The sequence below is a fragment of the Motacilla alba genome, chromosome 4A, assembly GCF_015832195.1.
Source record: "Motacilla alba alba isolate MOTALB_02 chromosome 4A, Motacilla_alba_V1.0_pri, whole genome shotgun sequence".
Lineage (NCBI taxonomy): Eukaryota > Metazoa > Chordata > Aves > Passeriformes > Motacillidae > Motacilla > Motacilla alba.
Window position 1 is genome coordinate 11285448 of NC_052045.1, and position 20238 is coordinate 11305685.

The 20238-nt window shown below is 49.3% G+C and overlaps 2 protein-coding genes across 2 annotated transcripts in view; both read right to left on the reverse strand.

The window, feature by feature from the left end:
* Positions 1-870: 870 nt before the first annotated feature.
* Positions 871-8774, reverse strand: RAB39B (RAB39B, member RAS oncogene family). The gene is made up of 2 exons (XM_038164583.1): positions 8532-8774; positions 871-4431 (listed from the first exon to the last, which is right to left on the reverse strand). Exons 1-2 carry the CDS (start codon positions 8744-8746, stop codon positions 4005-4007), a joined length of 642 nt encoding a protein of 213 aa, XP_038020511.1. The 5' UTR covers positions 8747-8774; the 3' UTR covers positions 871-4004.
* Positions 8775-17676: 8902 nt separating this feature from the next.
* The window catches only part of LOC119695069 (synaptotagmin-like protein 2), a 35552-nt gene continuing 32990 nt past the window's right edge, over positions 17677-20238 (reverse strand). The window contains exon 17 of the mRNA XM_038122898.1: positions 17677-19698. Coding sequence (XP_037978826.1) covers positions 19553-19698 — 146 coding nt within the window. The 3' untranslated portion in view covers positions 17677-19552. The remainder of the gene's footprint in view (positions 19699-20238) is intronic.

The following is a 20238-nucleotide window of genomic DNA, read 5'->3' on the forward strand; positions in this document are numbered from 1 at the left end:
CCCAGGGCGCTGCTGTTTCAGTGTCCGTGGCTGCAGCAGAGGAACGTGGAGCCCTGCTGTGTTCTCCAACAGGTGTCTGCCACAGCAGCGGGATGTGGCACTGGTCAGGCTGCAGGCTGCTGCTCTCCATTTTCTTTTTCTAGCATCAGCAGTGATGGAAAGGCAGCCGCACACAGCCTGATTTCTCTCACCGTTTTTTCTTCAGTTTGGATTAAAGAGATCCCAACAGGCTCTGCTCCTCCCCCCCGCCCCGGGCTGGTCCTAAGGCAGCAATTGCCTGCCTTTGTTGTGCACAACGAAACCACCAGTTAAGCATTTTTGCACAGCAAAAGCAGAACCCAGCAAAATGTATGCCACTGCCAGGAAGCTGCTGCTTCGTGTCAGAGGGGACAGGGTGACAGCCTTGGGGCTGAAGTGGCTCCTGTGTTCAAAGGGCTCTGGTTCCCGGGGCATGGGAGGTGGCTGTGGCCATCATAACTCGGGGTTTGGTGTTTGTGTGTGTATGTGTGATCAGAGGTAAATAAAAAACCCTGGAACTCACAGATGAGCTCCATGACTAATCCTTGCCTAGGTCTGCTCTGCCCTTTGCTGTTGCCACCAACCTGCAGAGGCCTCCTGGAGGGGCCAAGGCTGCAGTTGCTGCAGCTGCTGGGAGCAGGGGTGGTTTGGCTCAGAGCAGTTGGTCTGGCTTTTCTCAGCAAGGCCGAGGACAGGTTCTGCAGAGTGAGGCAGGCCCTGCAGGGAAGGGTGTCCAGTGGCTGTGAGGCAGTGCCTGGGAGTGGTAGATCCCGCCCTGGATGGAGTACAGAGCAGGGAACACACTGAGAGAGAATGGGCGGGGGAAAGGGAAAAAAAACCAAAACACTACAGTTTCTTTACAAGTTCTGAATTTCACATTATCACGTAGTAACCATTTTGCTAAATACAAGCATATTTTCAGTCACATACAGACAGCTAAATACAGCATTATTTTCACATTTCATTACAGTGCATAACAAAGCGAGGACAGTGTAAGGTATGCTTTTATTCTGGAGGTTCTGAGCAAGTTCAGTTTAACATGCAGATTGTTTTTAACATGTGGTAGACACCACAGAAAGTTAGCTTTTGCTTTTTCTCTTTGTCCTAGAGTATAAGAGCTCCTGACCTTCAGCCTGTGAGAGGTATCACCTTCTGATTTCTCAAAGTCCCTCTGAGTCAAAGCATTAAAACCAGTTGTTAGAAAAGAATTCTTAGCATATCCAATAAGTTCTTCATCTTAGAAAAAACATTCCAAATTTTGTACAGATGAATCTACATTTCCTATATTTTAATAAGCTGTCTAGAAAATGCAAGGAATTAGAAAAAGATGTAGATAATGATTTCTCTATCATTTAATATAACAATTTATTAACTCTAGTTAAGACCATGTACATTTTCTTCTGTACTGTTCCTCTTTAGAATTACAACACTTCTGTATTTAAATTGAAGATTTATTCTGAAGGCCAGAATGCACTTACTGGCTTAGGCTTTCTGGAATTTCTCCCTGGGAGCAGTAACGGGGAATGTCCAAAACCCATTAAATAAAATATTGTCTATTTCATGAAAAGTGATCTCTCCCCTCTGGCCAGGCTCTCACACAGGGAATTACGGAATTTTACTATTGCTAAAATGTCTGATCCAATTCCTCACTGCCCCTCATGTCACACTCTGGCTCTGTGCCCTTGGGGCTGCTGCTGTCCTCAGCCAGACACCCCCAGACACACCTAGTGTCCAGCTGGCCCCTGAAAAGCTGAAGCAGCTGCTAGGTGGACTTTCCATCCAGGGAACAAAGAAACTGACCCTTTGGTACTGTCTGTCCCTGCCTTTGTGAAATGCAACTGACTGAGCTGGTCTGAGCAAACCCCACACTCTGCCCTGGCATCTGCCCAGCTCCTGGAGTGCTCCTGCACCCACCTTTGCTCACCCAGAAAAAGATTTTGTAAAGGGCATACTCTTCTTTTTAATCTTCAGGGCACTCGACTCAACCACAAGTGCCTGGCATTCACTGGCCTTCGGCAGGAGGTGTTGGATACACTCACAGCCTATTCCAGCAGAGACAAGCTCACCAAGAAGTGCCAGGCCACTGCCACCTCCTTCCTGGCATTTGCTCCCTGTGCCCTCCCAGCAGGTGCAGTGCTGCTGCTCCCCTGCAGAGCCCAGGAACGAAAATTGTTCCTAGAACACCAAAAACAAAAGTGTTCAGGGTTTGGGTTGCTGGGTTGGGTTTGCTGTGGGCTTGGGGTTTTTTTACAGCTTCAATATGGAAACCACAGGTTTTTTCTTAATACAGACCTGTCCACGTGCCACTGCAAACTGTGAGAACAGGTTCAGCAGGAGAAACAGTCTGAACTCAACAGCAACCAAGACCTGTATTTCTGTAGACAGGGCAGATTAAAAAGCTGGAACAAATACTTTCTTTTTCTCTACTCAGAGGCCAAAAATAAACACTAGGTGCTTCTTGTGGCTTTTACCTAATCCCCCCTCCTGCCCATTGCAGTTTGGTGTATAAAGCTTTCAAACACAAGTGAAAAAGTCACTATACTTTTGTTTGCTCACTTTCAATAGGCTGAAGTTCCCTAATTTGCTACAGGAGCACAGTCACCCCATTGCACTTCAAAAGCTTGGGTTAAAATTTGGCAGAAGCAAAGCTTTTAAGTGGTGAATGGCATTCCCAGAAAACATCCACCTACATACAGCTTTTGTGACATGGCTGCCATCCCATGATGGCCAGCCTGAGATGGATCCTCTTTTGTCAAACTAAAACATGGAGGAAAACAAATTTTACTCTTGAGTGTGTCTTGAGGCTTTCCTTTCCACCTGCTCAGACACTCCTGCTGTGTGTTCCACCTTCCCAGTGCCAGTTTTTTTCCACAGAGGCCAAGACAGAAAATGACACTTTAACAGCAGAAAGTACCAATGGAAGCTGTTGCTTTCAAAGCTATTTAACTTCTTTAAGAGCTAATCTCACCTTTTAGGATGTCTGATGCACCTGAGTTAAGCTTTTCAAGTTTTTTATTTTGTTGGGTTTCTTTTTCCCCTCCTTCCTTTCCATTCCTCCTTGTGACCTGGCTGGTAAGGTCAGCACAGTGCTGTTACTGAGACAGAAATGGTGTGTCCCACCTGGCTGCAACACCCCAGTCTTAAGACATAACACCTGAGGACACGGTTCTCTCTTTATGCTCTTGATCACTTAATTCTGCTGGAAAGCCCTGAACTTGGGGTACTTTCAAGGTACTCCCCAGGCACTAAATGAGTAAAAATTGCATTGAATAATCTCTACTGCAGCAAGAGTTGCCATTTAGAGTCTTGGTTTACTACAGCAAGAACAACTGTTAAGGGAGGAATAATTTAAACTTTAATTACCAATCAAATAAGTACTGTTTTCCTCTTTAAACCCCACAAAATATTCTTTGCTATTGAACTAGGTTCAAGAACATAAGGAAAAAACTCAGAAGTGTGCATACCATGTCAGTAAACTTCTCCTGTGGAACTGACCTTATGAGGAAATGGTATCTGTGCTGCCTTTAGACCTTCCTGGAAAGAAACAGCTGACACAAACCAAAATGTCCTCCTGCTTTCTCTCTGTCTGCCTGTTTGTCATACGACTGAGTATCCATCCTGTGGCTCCAGAAGCCAGCAGCGAGCTATGGATTTACTTAAAAGAGAACATGTACAGTACCCTGGCATGTACCAGCTCGTTCAGCTCTGTATACCCTCTCCTGTGTGGTGCAGCCCCTCATTTCTGCTTCCTGTCTCCTTACAACATCCACATGCACCCTCACTCACTCTCCTTCAGGTTTATAGCCCCCAGTTCTGAAAGGTTATTTGGAACAGAACATTTCTTTCCAGGGTCTGTCCTGGTGTCCAAAACAACGTGGGAGGCTGTTCACAGCGGGAGCGTTGCTCTCCCTTCTGTCACACTGAGTTCACTTAGTAAAGAACGTTTGGTTAGTAGAGTTCATCACCACTGGCCTCCCTAGAGGAGCTCAGCACAAGCACCGTCTATCTGATTTCACCACTTCTTCTGAAGAGTGCACTACGTTCGGGACAAACCCGCTCTTTACCCCTTCCCATCCCTCCTGGATGGAAATGTCCCCCCTTTTCACCAGCTCGTATATATCCCGAGTCAGATCCGTGAAGGCCTTCTCCACGTTAATGGCATCCCGAGCTGAGGTCTCAATGTACTTCATGCCATAGGCAGCAGCCAGTTTCTCCGCCTCGTGCCGGGTCACCTGCCGCTGCGTGTCCAGGTCACACTTGTGACCTACCAGAACAAAGACGATCTGGTAGGGCTGGACGTGCACCTTGGTCTCCTCCAGCCACTCGTGGACGTTCTGGAAAGACCTGCGGTTTGTAATGTCAAAGAGGAGGAGTCCTCCCACCGAGTTCCTGTAGTAGGCTCTGGTGATGGACCTGCAAGCCAAGGAGCCACAACAGTGTTAACTTACAGCTCTCTGAATAGATGTCCTTTAAGAAAGCAGCATTACCACCACCCTGTCTACCCTGCAGGATCCAGGGCAAGAGAAGGCCATTCAGGCAACGTCTTAGAACTTCCAGCTTGTGCTCTGTAGAGCTTGTCATTTAAAAGGAAAACTTATTTTGGGTTAAAGATTTCACGCTTGTGTAACTGCCCCACTGATTACGGCTCTCTTCAAAATGCCCCCCACTACTTTTTTCCCTCATGGATTTCTGTATGCCCAGTCCCACCCCCCACCATGTCAGTTCCTTGGGCACCTCCTCTAACCCACTGGTTTAAAAGCACTGTGATAAATCAAAGGGTTCCTTTGAAACCAAACACCCCCTCTCTGACAGCCACATAAAAGCAGGAGGTCAGAGATCTGGAAAGGCTGACCATGGGGTTGTAGCTCCCCTCCACATAGCCAGGGCCCTGGGATAGGAACATTCACCCATCCCTACAGCTTCTTCCTCTACACGACTGGATGAAAGTGACATTGCAGTGACAGGACACTGTTACTGTTAGTGGCACTGACAGAGAAACAGCAAAATAATACAAGAGCTTCCAAGGAGAATCTGCATTTACACTGGTCATGACTGGCTATTTCATGTCAGCCAAATACTGACATGAAATAGCCACCAAAAAGACCCTGGAACTGCAGGCTGGAAAATGAAGTACATGTCCAACAGTTCTTCCAAGCCAGGCCAGCCCAAGGCAGCCAGAAGCAGCACAGGACACCAGCAAACTCAGGGCAATGGAACAAAGCTGAGGCCATGGGGCTAAGCAGAGCTACAGTTCAGTGACTACTACACAAGGGGAAACCAAGAAGCAAGAAGCTCATGAACAGAGGTGTTTCTGCAAGTCATGGATTTGCTCTAAATCCAGAAGCAACGATCGATTTCAGTCCCTGGAGGAATTCACGCTCAGGCCTGAACTTTCCTTGCTGGAGTAATACAAGCACTGCTGCATTTTTACCCTAGGACAGTCTTTTTTTGGCTATGCAAGACTGTGGTTAGGTGCCATTTGGTCCTGTAGTGTATCTGTCAAAACTGCCCCAAGAAAGGATGAACGAGAGTTTTCAAGAATTGTTTCATCAACAAACATACAGTGATGGGTGAAAACTCACAGACAAAACCGAAGAAAGCCAGAAGCAGAGGAAAAAACATAGTTGGCAATGTTTGGATAATTTCTCCTCTCCAACTGTTTGGCTTAGGGACAATAGTCACTCTGCACATTTGGCACTAAGGGAATTAGATCTGCCTTTTGCTATCTGGCCAGCTGCAAACAGATATTGGCACTCTGAATTCACCCCCACACTGTCACAGACATTTCTGCTTCTCCCTTGTGTTCTGTGCCATCAGTCCTGGCTCCTCCTGCCAGCAACAACAATGCCTCAGGTACTCCTGAAAGACATGATGGGATCTAAGCTGAATGCTGCTTCAAGGTAAAATCAGGTGAAGGTCTCAGTGCCTTTTCTTAAAGCCTTTTCCACAACTGTTTTCCTCACCGATCTGCAGGAGGCAAAGCACATTGCCTTCATGCTGCACATCCCTCTCCAATTCCCTTCTGAGGTTTCTACCTTCCCTCCTCCTGCCACACACACGCTGCCCAGAGCAGTACAGGGACTTGCACCTACTTTGGCCAAGTTTTAACCTACAGGCAATGTCTCTGGCTGGGAACTGTGCCCTGCTCTGCACCCATGGTGGGGACTCCTGCAGCCAGGGCACACACCGGTTTGTTTGAGTATTCCCCTCTCGGCCAAGGGAGAGCTGCTGGCTGGAAGGGAACAGCTCTTCTGTAGGTGGTGGGACACAGCTCCAGGGAGCCAGGGCTGCACAGGGTTTGCTTGTGCTAGCATTACACAACATCACGTTTCAGACAAGGAAACAGCAGTATCTGAGCAACGAGAGATGGGCAAAACCTGCTGGATCTGGCAAGAATTGGACCCTGCTCTTCTACAGCTCCAAAGCAGCCTCAACACTGCCCTAGGCAGCATGTTCTGGGACCTGGTCTGGCAAAACAGAGTGGCACATGTTTAACTGTAATTTAAGCCTTGACTGCACAGAAATTGCTACTAATTTATGGAGAGTGAAAGAGCTCACCACAGGGGGTCAGGAAGAGCAAAATTGTAACACAGCTGCTGCTCAGAGAATGCCAAGGTGTTTTCAAAATAACTACAGTGGTTTTGTCCTCGCGGGGCAGCTGTTAAACTATGTAAAGCAGACTGAAAATGATCAAATCTGAAAATGGGGAGCTCATTCCTACAGATTTCCCTCTTAAGAAATTCCTTGTGCTTGACAAAGGACAAAAAAAGTTTCAGGTTTCTGGAGAGGACTTGCTCCATTGTGCTTCTTGCCTGCAACAATCCAAGGGGCTTTGACTTATTCCAGTAACAGCTAATTCTTGTCTCTGGCCAAGAAACATTCCTTGTAGGAAGAGCCCAAGAGTTGTCTTCATGGGGCACAATTTGTCACACAGGGCTAAGAGCGATTTGAAAGGGATAAACACAAACCAGATTTTACCTTATTTTTTCCCCACATTTCAGAGTGCACCATAAAGGCCCCTGGGTTTGATCCAGATTTTCACATTGGGAATTCAAGTCTGCACTTTGGCAAGGGCATTTCAAAGTTGCACAGTGGGGTTTTTTCACTGTCACTGACCATTCCTGCCCCTTGCACCCTTCCTGCCTTTGCAGGCTGCTGCCCACAGCAGCAGTGCAGCTGCCCTTGCTCTGAAGGTCACCTGCTCATCAGGCTGACACCCCGAGTGCCGGGCTGGGTCAGCCCCAGCACCGAGGCCAAGCAGCCTCCAGGGCCCCGGACTTCCTAATGTGCAAAGGAAAGGAAACTGAAGCCATCCAACAGCTCTTGCTCCTCACAGCAACGGCAGAACAGGGGACAGCACTCAGGTGTGTTTTCTAGAGACCTCAGCCAGAGATCCAAAGCTGGAAGCTGATGCAACTGCAAGCTAAAGCACCTCCTCTCTCAGCAGACTAAAGCACCAGCTCCTCGCCTGCAAGGCATCAAGGCAGCAGAGGAAAGTCCTGTCAGTGGATAAGGAGCAGCTACTGCACATCCTGGGCCAGATGCCAGTGCACAGATGCGAAGGAAGGTGGTGAGAGGGGTGGGGTAGGGGAGTTTTCATCTACTGAATGAAACCAAAACATTCCTCAGGCGAGTCATTACAGCACAGAAGTAGAAGCTCTGTGATGCTGCACAGAGATGTGGAACACAGGAAGTGATCCCAGGGGGAGCAGGATGGAGGAGCGGATCAGGGTTAAAGACACATGAAAAATACAAGCAAACAGGAGGCCAGGAGCTGCGGGTACACTCACACACCTTCAAAATGAGCACTCTCTGAGCCCCTCTCTGGCTGGGGCTGAGCCTGCTCCAACCAGGGCCGCTGTTTTTCCCACACAATCCTGTGGGAAACTTGGCATGGTCCCACACGCTGCCTTTATTCTACTTCATCGAGACTCGGTTACTGTTGCTTAAGCTCCCAAATTGTCTGTGCCCATGCAGCGCTCGGCGCGGCACTCTCCAGAAAGCACCTGTCATCCCTGCACAGCCACAGCCAAAGGTTTGTCCCGACCTTTCTCCGTCCTACGGGAGAGCTGAGCTCTGCTGTCGCAGCAGAGCACCGAAACGCATATTCCCCTGCGCTCCGCGAGCCTCAGCCTAAGGAAACATCCTGGCCGCTGCCTCCGCACCGGGGGGAAGCAGGCGCTTTCCCTGCCAGCTGCATCCGCTGATGCAAGGACAGCTCCGGGCTGGTGAAACGCGGACCCAGCGCTGCCTCGGGCCCTGCATCCCTCCCCAGCGGCAGCGGGGCCGCTCCTCGGCATCCACACCTGCACATCCCGCACACCTGCATGCGGCCATTTGGGGTGGACACGGGTCTCAGGAATGGGGGGAAGAATGCGGGGGGGGGGATGGGGGGCACAAAAGGCGCCAATTTGACTCTTCTTTGTCTCATTTCCACACGCCTCACCCGGCCGCGGGCCCCCCGCCCAAGCCGAGGCCGGCCGCAGCCCCCGGCCCCGCTCCGCGGGTCTCACCGGAACCGCTCCTGCCCGGCCGTGTCCCAGATCTGCAGCTTGATCCTCTTGCCAGGCTCGATCTCCACCAGCCTGGAGAAGAAATCCACGCCCACGGTGGGGTCGGAGATCTGGGCGAAGCGCCCCTCGGTGAAGCGGCGGATGAGGCAGGACTTGCCCACGGTGGAGTCGCCGATGACGATCAGGCGGAACTGGTACAGCCAGATCGCCTCCATGCTGCTGCCGCCGGCCCCTCAGCGCCCGCCCGCCGCCGCGCCGCCCATGCCCGGCCCGCGGGCCCGGGGGCGGCCGCGGCCGCGCCGCTCAGGCGGGGCCCATGGCGGCGGCGCTGGCCCTGCGCGGCTGCCGCTGCCCCGTCACCACCGCCGCATCCCGCCCGGCTCCCGCCCAGCTCCGCCGCCTCCGCGCTGCGCCCTACGCGGGGCCGGGGGGGCCGCAGCCGCCGAACCGGCGCTGGAGCCCGGCCCCAGTCTCTGCCCCGCTGCCGCGGAGCCCGCGCTCGCCGCGCCGCTCCCCGCCGGAGCCGGGATGCGGGATGAGGGATGAGGGATGCGGGGTGCGGGATGCGGGGTGCGGGGTGCGGGATGCCGGGTGCGGGCTGCGGGCTGCAGGCGCGGCCGGCGCGGTGCCGGTGATGCAATGGCGGCCGCGCGGTACCGCACTGCCGGGAGGAGCCGCCAGCCCCGGAACGCGGCGGTGCGGGAGCCGGGCGGGGCGGGGCGGGGCGGGACCGTGCGGGGCGGCCGGGGAGCCCTGGCCGAGGGGACCGGGGGCCGGAGGGATCCCCAGCCCCGGGAGGAGCTGTGCAGAGCCCATGGCCGGGGAGAGCTCATCTTCCTCAGCGCTCCGCCAAGGGGGAGTCGAGCAAGGTGCGCAACACCTTTCTGTGTTTTAAAGCCGAGACTCATTTCTGGAGAGATTCGGGCTCCTCACTACTGCACTGGGGGCTCCGTTCCCATTGAAATCCACCGGAGGAGCCAAGTGCTCCTGGCACTTCTGGAGAGCCTCTGCACCGGACCAGCCTGTTTGGAAAGGGACAGCGGTAACAGGAGGCGTCTTACTCACAAAACCCAACCAGTACACATGCTCACACATGCCTGTGTGTCTGTGTATATATCTATAGTGTGTGTATGTACCATGTGTGTACAGTCTCAAAAATTAGGAATTACGGACATTAAATACCCAGCAACCTAAATACCACAAGTCTTAAATCCATTTTCCCTCGCTTTGCTGAGTGGGTTCCGGGCTCGGCAGGGTGAAGCGCGGTGTCAGGAGCCCGAGCGGCCGTGAGCATCCAACACGGCAAGCACAGACAGCTCGGACTGCCGGTGCCAGTTTTGCCCAGCCTGTCCCACACAGAGAGTGTCACACCCCTGGCTCCGTGCGACATGGCTGAGTTTGAATACCTGCTTTTAAATCTCTTGCCTGAGCAGAGTTTTTGATCGCTGGAAGGGAAAATTGGCAAATATATTATTAAAAACAGTGAGTAAAATGCGCGGCATTCAGTCGGACACAGAAAGGAGGAATATTGACACTTTTAAAACATTTATTATAGGTTGGTGGGTTTTTTAAAGATAAAGATGGTTTCTGATTTAAAAGCTCCTCCTTCATGACCACTATTGAAATAAATGCATTGAGAGTGGCTGTTATATTCATTAGGTCCTCAGAAAAAGGACATTTGTATAGGCATGAGACAGTTAACCACCATGTAAATTGGACTAGGACATTAGAGAGACCATTTTAAGTCTTGAAGAATAAATGGCAAGGAACTTTTTCAATATTCCTTGAAATATAATCTATTTATTAAAAAATAACAACCCCAAAAGATCCTACTTTAATGTAACTCAGAACAGGAAAGAAAATTGATGAAGCAATCTACACAGCAACAGCAACAGCGCAACAGAAAAATATTAAACCTATAAATCCAAGTTAGTGGTACATTAACCAGTGACTCATTGCCAGTGAGGCTTTGTGGGGATCTGGTGCACTTTACAGAATGATTTCTGAGTACTCCATGCCCATTAGTTGAAGCCCACAACCAATTGTGGTTTCTCTTCCCTGTTTTTCTCTCCTGCCCGTGTGCTCACACACCGAGTTGCTCCATTCCCTTTCTTCCACAGGGGTGGCCGTGCTCAGGCAGGCACAGGGCACTCAGCAGCCCCCTGTGAGTCACCCACCAGCAGCATCTCCAGGAGCAGCTCGAGGCCCTCTGGCAGTGGACATTTCCAGGCGTGACCTTTGCCAGAGCACTGGGACGTGCAGGGCTGTGCAGAGCTGAGGAGAGCACCGGGGTGCCCAGCGGGTCCTGTCGTAGCTAGAGGAATTCCTGGAGAATCAGGCACCTGTCTTCCCCAGCAAATCAACTCACAGGACCCCGTGATGCAGATATTATGTTCATCTTCTGTGAACACATGCATAAAGATGAACACCCACTGCGTGACTAGGCAGCCGCGGTATTAATTAGCAGCAATGAGAAGGTAGGAGCAAATGAGATCCTGGGAGAGCCTTTGTTCTGGTACTGTTTTAGAAAATGGAAAATCTGGTGTCTGAGAGACAGTAACCCAGATCTGATGCAAAATGAGGTTTGTTGGCTGAGGTCAGGACGGCAGGGGCTGGTGATTCACCGTGAGGGTGTGTGCACTGATGGCAGCACTGGGAGCAGCCCCCGTGGGCTGATGGCAGCCCAGACTGGGGACAGCCCTTCGGTGCTCCTTCCCGTGGCCCTGGGGGCAATTCCAGAGATGCCCTTTCCCCTCAGAGCTGTTAGTGCTGGGGGAGCTGCCTGAGAACCACCTGAGCACAGGTGAGGGCAGGGCTGACCCCAGAGCTCTGTCACCTGCTGGCAGCACGTGTGGGACCCCACAAGCAGGGTCCAGTCCAGCGGCCAGCACCATGCTGGGAAGCCAAGGGGACTCTCGTGTAGGCAGTGCTGGCCTACACCCTGTGCTGGGTACAGCCAAACATGGGTGACAGCCCTGCCCAAGGGCTCTGTGCACACTGGGTGACAAACATCCACACATCAGCCACTGCAGCAAGTATTTCTTATTTAATACATTTATTTTAAGGCATAAAAGCTGAGACAAAATGAGGCAAAGGCTGGAGAATGACTCTGTTGCTACCCTGTGCTCTCTGTAGTCTCTATCCCAGAGGGATCATATTCACTCCCTTTTAGTGTTAGATGATGAAGCCCTAAGCAGATACTTGGGCTTTTTGCAAGCCCTGTCCTCAGGCTGGTGGCTGGTGATTGCTGTGCCAGAACTCCGCCTTAGGCCGGGCCCCTGCCCCAGCAGTCTGGAGGCAGACAACTCCTCTTGGACAGGAACTCTGCTGTGAGAAACACAACAGAGAAGGTGCTAAGCCATGATCAGGGATGTCTCAGAGCCAGACACCCTCCTGGACCTCAGCACTGCGATTCTCAAAGGTACTTCACAGAATGGTTTGGGTTGGAAGGGAACCTCAGTTCCAAACACCTGCCATGTGCAGGGCCACCTTCCACTAGACCAGCTCGCTCAAAGGCCCATCCAACCTGGCCTTGGTTGGATTCCCTCTAAATAGATAGTATTCCCTCTAAGCAGTTTGGGGTTCAGCTGTAGCTTAGCTTTTCTCTCAAAGCAGTGCCCTTTACAGGGCAGCTGGAGGCTGAAGCCATCTCCAAGCCCAAGGCTGCACTCCGAGGAGCAGAGTGCATCAGCACTGCACACACCATGCAATTTTAATGCCCTTTCAGTTTCCAAGGATACAAAAAACAATCAATCAGCCACAATCCCTCGCTGCAGGTCTGGAGCTCTGTGAGGCAGCCCGTGTCTGTGCCCCAGCCTGGGACAGTGCAGTGCTCGCATCACACTGGTGACACCCATGCTGTCATCCCTGGCCCTTGCAGGTGTTCTATCCCAGCCACATGCACAATGGAGCTGCTCACTGCTGCAGAGATGAACTGCACCCAAGCAGAGCCCCGAGTCCCTCCACAACCAAACAGGCCAGAGACTGAAAACAGTCGTGGGCCACACACCAGGATGATGGGAGTGCTGAGAGCAGGGCTGGGAACCCCACTGAGCAAACAATTCATTAGCTAGTTCTAAAAACCATCTCTGTTAAATTAGGCCTGTCCAGATGTGACATGGAGACAGATTGCACTGATGACAGGGATGTGACTGCACCCACGACCTGTGGCTGAGTGTATTGCTGTAAAACCCAGGACAGAGGGAAGGTATTAAGGTGAATTAGTGTTTATTATTATTTATACCATGCCCACAGTTAGTCAGGGTGGTGCAGACAAGCGTAAAGCCAAGGGCACCACACAGTGCTCTGGAACTGACAGCCCAGCTGACAGCAGGCACTGGGAGCATAATTTAGGAGCTTGTGATGAAGTGACAGCCTTACAGCCTCCAGCAGCAGGAGCAGGAGGGGAGAGCAGGCAGGGCTAAGTGCCAGGAGGCACATGGTGTAGCTTCTGTCCCACCTTGGCTTTTGGCTGGGCTAAAGTGCCTTTTGGAGAGGTGGAGTTCTCTGGCAGACTGGCAGCCTCTGTCCCCAGGAAACTTGTCTGTTCTCCCTCCCCAAACACCCCACTGTGAGCAAAATGCTTCTGGTGCACAAGGGAGTGAGCACTGCCCACCAGGGCAGTTCCAGGCATGCTGGCTGGGGCTCCAGGGGGGCATCCTGCAGAGCTACCACTGGCTCCCCAGCATCACAAAACAAAACAAAAGCAGTAAAACAGACACAGGCTTGATAAAGAGAGTCCTGGCTGAGTGATGCTGGCTGTTCCATTAATGGGCCCAATCAACAGAGAAACCCATTACCTAAATGGCTCTCTTACACTAGGTGCCCAGGCTCCTTCTGTACCCAGCTGAGAGATGCAGGCACATCTTGAGAGCTATTTATCCCACTCAGCTTGATGGGAAGAACCATCCTCCACCAGCACTTCTCTCTCCCTTGGCCACAGAGGAACAAAGGGCCCAGCAGAGTAGCTTCAATTGCCCCATCCCCTGAGCAGGAGGCTCTGCCTCCTCACAAGGAGCTTAACAATGGCACAGAGACTGTGTGCAGGGCTGCAAATCCAGCCAGGATCCATGACAGTGGGAGAAAGGGAGAGACTCAAATGCAGAGAAACTTCAGAAATAACAAGAGAATCCTCTTGAGTTAGTAGCAGTGCTCCAGGGCAGTGCTAGCATTTGCTTTGCAGCCAGAAGGGACAGGGAAGACTGAACTCTCATACGGTGTCACCCACTTGGGTGGAGCTGTACAGAGGATGAGGTTGTCCTCACATCCCTGCAAGTGGCAGAGCCACCCTTTGGTGCCACTCAGCACCCATGACACAGCCTCTAGCCCCATCAGCAGGCCCATACAAGCAACTCAGCTGGGTGTTTTGAAGAGACATAAAACATTTGCAAAATGTTTCCCTGTGACCATAAATTAAACAGCAGCTCCTTACCACGGGAGGACTCACTCCAGATGCAGCTCCTGGTGTCTTATTTCAGATTACAATCACATTAGAATGGCCATGGGCTGGCTGATCGAAAAGGGGCCTCCCATCAAGAGATCATTATATCTGCCTGAGCCTGCCTGAATCCTAGCACAGATCCTCCACTGGGAATATTATGTCCTTGTAGCTGTTCTTCCCAGGAAGGGAACAGGATCTGCTTAGAGCAAATAGAAGCCATTACAATCAGGATAAATTAGTAATGGTGAGTGGGAGAGAGAGAGGAGGGAAGGGAAAGAGGTTATTGTGATTTTTCTTGCTATAAAGTGGGTGTCTGAGCTACTTATATTCCAGAAAACAGCTCCCTGGCTTCCCCTCCAGTCCAGAATTCAGACTGCTTGCTTACAGCTCAGGAGCTGCTTTGGATTGTTAACAACTACTATAATGGTATTATGGGTTGTTAGATGCATGAAATCTGATTTCTGTTCCTGCTGGTAGCCTCTCAAGTTCAGCAGCTGCACAGGCTGGTCTGCAGAGAAAAGGAAAACACACGAGCAGTCTCAGCTCAGCACCTTCCATCACAAGCTATCACACCTGTTAAGGGTTAGTTGTGGGGGTCTTCAGGTGCTGCAGGGGGTAGGACTTGTGGCTCTGTGGTGTTGCATAGTTTCCATTTTGTAATATACAGGATGCCAAGTAATTCACTAAACCCTGACAGCAGTCCTGACCCACAGAAATGCCTTCATGCACAGGATTCCTTCCTTTCCTCCTAAGGCAACCTAAAGCAGGGCTGGTTTAGCTGGTTTGGGTCCACACCAGAGGCTGAATTGCCACAGCCCAGAGACAAGTTCAACCATAACATGATTTTACAACATTTTAAAAATCAAATATCTGTCTGCTTAAGCGAGCACATATTTCAGGTCACTTGCAGGGCAGTGTCTGTCCATCAGCCCCTTTCCAGCAGGAATATTTACTGGAGCCCTCAGGCATGAACCTGCTGAGACCAGCCAGGCTGGCAAGCTCAGCCCCTGCTCCTGTTTGTGTTTTTCCACTCCTTCTGGGATGCTGCTGCCTGCTGACAGCTTCACCCTTCATTCAGACTCTACTATCTGACACGAGGCATTTAAGCTGAGTGAATGGGAAATTAATGCAAAACAAAAAAGAGCTTGGGCTGGGGCTGCCAGACTCCTGCAGGGCTCCTGAAGGAGACATATCCAGCTCTCCATCATTCCCATCTCTCTCCCAGAAGAAAGAGATCTCATATGAACCATTTACAGTAATTTCTCCATGGGTCTTCTGGAGACTGATGCTCAGTTTTTGCACCTTCAACCAACCAACTTGTTCAGAGGCGTGGGTGAAGGTGGCAAACACCCCAAAAGTGGGAATAGCCATTCTGGAGTTGCCCAGTGTTGCTCAAACCTCATTTCTCCAAAGGAGCCATCTCCTGCTCAGGACAGGCCAGGAGCTGGCTAAGAGCTGTCCCAAAACTCTCTGAGTGCTCCTGCAGCCCCACAAACTTCACCCTGGCAGAGCTGCTCCTTCTGGCAGAGCCACCAGCTCCAGGAACCTCCCAGAAATGCATCCCCTGGGAAGCAGTGGCTGCTCCTGGCTGACCTCAGGGGGGGGATTTCTGTTTCGAGGGCTCTCCCCGGTCAGTGGATCTCGTGCAGCAGCAATGCTGTGGGGAGCTCCAGGAACACGGACCAAAATCTGGGCCCTGATTTTGCAAGGGCCTTCACAGTGAGCTTCCCAATTTCTGCTGACAACCTCTGTGACAGTGCTTAGAGGGACATCTGCTCCCAGGCATCCCCCCTAACTCCTGAGGGATGCAAAATAAGCAGGTGGAAAAGAAGAAGGATTGAGCCATGAAAAATGTTCAAGTACAAACCAGACAACTAAAACAAATAATCCAACCTGGTGCTGAATACAATCATGCTTAGTTATCAGGGTCAGAAATGTGTTTATTCAGTTTTTGATACACCAGTCTATTTGATACATTTTTTGACTAAAAAAAGCCTTCAAAATGCAGCATTTTTAAATTTCAACAGATCATGTTATTACAAGGGTTTATTTAGCCTTTATTTAGTTTATTTAGTTTATTTATTTATTTTTTTGTCTCCAAATCTCTACAAGACTTCAATGTTTTCCCTGCCTTCATGAAGAATAAAGCTAGGCAAATATTTAGTAATGGATAATTAATTCAGCCACTTCTTTCCATCTCTGCTGAAACACTCATTCAAGATTCAACAATTCTTTCTTTTTCTTCTTTAGTTAGCTTCTAAACTATTTTCAATAGTTTCTGATACTTGTAATTATTCCTATTACATATTGAATGGCCATAGGCCACATGTTTTATTTGCCTGATGAAGCAGAAATACTTTCTAGAATTTTGCTTTTTCTCCATTTTCTTTTAATCCTGGAAGTTTTCCAATAAAAAGTTACATAAATCAGACATAACCTAGAAGAGAGCACATTGGCTCACAAATGCAGAAGCCTCGTGGAAAGCAGCTGCCAGCTCTCCTGTAGGTGCTGAGGTTTGTGTTTGATATTAAAAGGATGGCACTGCACTCCCTGGGCCTGCTCAGTCCCTGGGGTCACTTCTGAGCCCAGCAAGAGCCCAGGGGTCACCTCAGCTGCACTGCTGGCCCTGCACCTTCGTGTGCAGGGAAAGGAGAGACACAAACCACAGTCACTGGCAGCACAGGCTCGCACCTTTGCACGCAGCTTTGCCTGACCCATTCTACAACTAACCAGCAAATACAGTCAGAAAACTTTCCATGTTTTTTCTTTTATTTCCCCCAGTTACAGCCCCACTCTTGTGCCATCAGCACACACTTACAGGCCAGAGTCTCTGTGAGGTTCAGCATTCACAGACAACAAATGTCAGCATCACAAACCACAAGCAAACAGGCCATTAACCTTATACCCACAGGATCCTCTGCTCCTCCACAGGACACTGGCAATAAATGTGCCTCAAGCCAATTTATGATAAAGTGCTTTCTGTGCAGTAAGTGAAACAGAGAGCATAGCAAATTTTACCGCCCCAGAATCAGCTGTGTGACAAAAGTGTGTGTGTGGTTTGGCAGTGTAATCTTTTACACTGATAAACTATTAAATGCCAAAGAAAGCTTCTTAAGTTAATCAGGGCTTAATTTAAATAAACAAGCCAGCAAAAGATTAACAAAAAAATCCTCAATGGAATCTGAATGCAAAAATAGTCTCACAAAGTCCCGTGCCAAGTTCATAAAAGTAACTCTGCTGGGATGAACTGGCCCACTGACCCCCTTTTTCTCCCCTCCTGGCACCTGGCACATGAAAAATCTGTTAATTTTCTGACACACCAACACAACCATTTCCAGCTCCATTGATGCAACCAGCCCTTTTGGCAACATTGGCACGCAGTAATGCTGCCTGAGGAGAGGAGGTGGGTTAACTCCGCTGTCATGATGGAGAGGAATCAGCTGAACCCACCAGGAGGAGACCTGGACCTGAGACAGAGCCCCTGGTGCTACCAACCACTTTTCCAGCCACAGCAGAAAGTCTGTCCCCAGGAATATCCCTGTCCCTGGGGACAGGGAAGCACCCAGGAGGAAAGCAGCAGTCCTGTGGGTAACGTCACTGCAGCAAGCCACCCCCCACCCCCCTGATGTGTGCACATCAATTCCAGCTCAACCCCCCACCCCTGCCACCAGGGCTCCTCTCAGCACGTCAGGTACACTTGTGTATAAATATTCACATGGTCAGCACCTAAGGTAAGGATAATTTTTTTTTTAAACTCTCAACTTCGGCCCAGTATTGTTATTTTATCTTATTTTATCCCACAAAGGTAATAAATTACCAAATCTTGGTAAACAAAACATGTCAGGCTGGACCCCCTACTAAGTATTTTTGGGCTGATGTTACAGATGTATGAGCTCCTTCATTAGACAGTCACTGCTTAATTCTGTTGCTCTGTGGACTCTCTCCTAGTGCTTTTATTACTGTGTCTGGTGTATTTCCAATTATTGTCTTTTTCCAACTGCAAAACCACTTTAATTATTTTTTCCCATGAAATCTGATTATATCCCAAATGTTTCCATTTAAAGAAAAAGTCTTATTATTCAAAGTGTACATTTTTCCATTAATTTATTTACAACCGTCTTTGCTAAGCTGCAAATTCACAGTAGGCTTCAGTTAAATAAAATCAATCCATTAAAGAAGAACATCAAAATAATCAGAGAGCCAAAATCTAAAGTAGAATAGTTACAAAAATTATTTCTTCATGACATTTCACTTGCCCTTTGGCAAAAATGCCTCATTTTGACATAACAAAATTTAACACCTCTTTTGCTTTTTTGTTATTTGGAGCACAGTGAAAACAGGTACAAGACAACCAACTGATGACTGAAGAAAAACATTCTATTTAATCACAGTATGTACATCCAAAATAGAAGTTACAAAGCTGCAATTCAAAATGTCCTCACAACACCACTCCACCATGGTCCATGTGCCAGATGCAGAGTTTTTGCAAGCTACTGGCAAAAGGGAAATTCCAGCCACTGACAACTCACTAGCAGGCATCAGGTGAAAGGAAGAGAAGGGCAGCAGGGGATGCAGATGCAGGAGAGCCCCAGGAAACTGCACTCCCTGCACATTCACTCACTCCCTACTTACCTCTGCCCCCGTATCTCCTGTGTTCAGTGTGGTTGTGCCCTGTCACCCCTGGCCCCTGATGCCAGGCTAACGTGACACTGTCTCCCACATCATTAGTTCCTATTGAAATGTTTTGCACACAAGGCATTGCAAAGGCCCATTAGCAATGTAATCATGTTTTACTTCTGGACAAACATTTTAGTTTATATTGCACTCAAACTCTCCTTTCACAAAGAGACTTTCCTGAGGTCTCTGAGGGAGCCTGTGGGAAAGCCAGGAAAACAGTCCCTGCTTGCAAAATCCCACTATCTCTAAGAGCATCCCTGCACTCTTTCAGATTAAAGCAGAAAGAAATTAATATATCAAATTCCTCATTGTCATCCTCCTCAGGTTTCTTCATTTTCTGCTGCAAATAGTCCTCTCTTTCTTTAGATGCACCTTGGAACTCAATTTTCCTCACGTTAAAGAGGTGTTATCATGGGTGACAAATGCAAAGCTCCCATTCTCAAACTGTGCTGGTGATTTGGAGCAATTGTACACCGAGTACAAAGTGTACCCCTTGCAGGGAGTGTGAATAATACCATGCTGCTGCTTCAGTACAAATACATCTCTGCACGGAAGAAAAATGGCACAAGAAATGGCAAAAAGAAAAAAGTATCCATATCTCCTTTTCCTTCTGCCAGTGTTCCCAGAGCTTAATGGAATTCAAATATACTGAATACATAAATGATTAAACAAAAAGGCAAATTAAGTTTCTTCTTGGTCAAAATCGTGTATGGCATCAGTTTGGCATCTTCCATGTCCTCCATGAGTGGATTAGTACTGAACACTAACACCTCCAAGGTGGTGCCCATTAACTGCCTTATTAGCCTGACACTTGCAGCCCTGTGGATGGTCTCTTTCACCCTGGTGCAGGAAGTTTCCTAATTCTAATGAACACACTGGGCATTTCTATGGCACCAACAATGGGTTATTTCAGCTTTTTCCTCCCTGCCAGTGAGCGCAGTGGCAGCAATCCCTCGATCCATTCATTGGCAGCCAACATCATCTCCTGCCAAAAGGCCACCTCCTCCTGTGTGGAATCCATCCAGTCCACAGAGATGCCATAGCTCAAACCTGAAAAGAATGAGAAACTTTGGGAGCTACACGAAGAGTTCCCACTCCATGCAAAAACACTCAACGGGATGTAACTGCTGCAGGCAATGTCTGAACAGAAAAGCTGCTGACTCCCTCTCAGCAAGCTGCATCCTGAGCACCTCCTGTTTTCTTGCAAATGCCCATTCTACACCAGAGTTCAGAATGAAGTCACTGCAACAGCTACAAAATGCAAGAACCCTAAACATAGCCTGCCAAGGAAAGCAATATTGGGCTCCAGCACTTTCTGCATCTTTTTGAATGTAAGAAAGGTCTTAAAGGCTTGTTTTCCTCTTAAAAGATTTCCTTGTGGACAAGGTGGAGTATTCATCAAAATTCTCTTGTCTCATTTCTATAGGAATCAAACATACCACAGCAGAAAATTGTGTACATCCATTCCAATTCAACCAAAATTTTAGGTGCCAATTATTTGTCAGTGAGAGAGAAGACTAAATTTAGATCACAGCTAATCTTGGGTTTGGTATTTTTATGTCTTATTCTTGTTGTCCCTTCCCTCTGGAG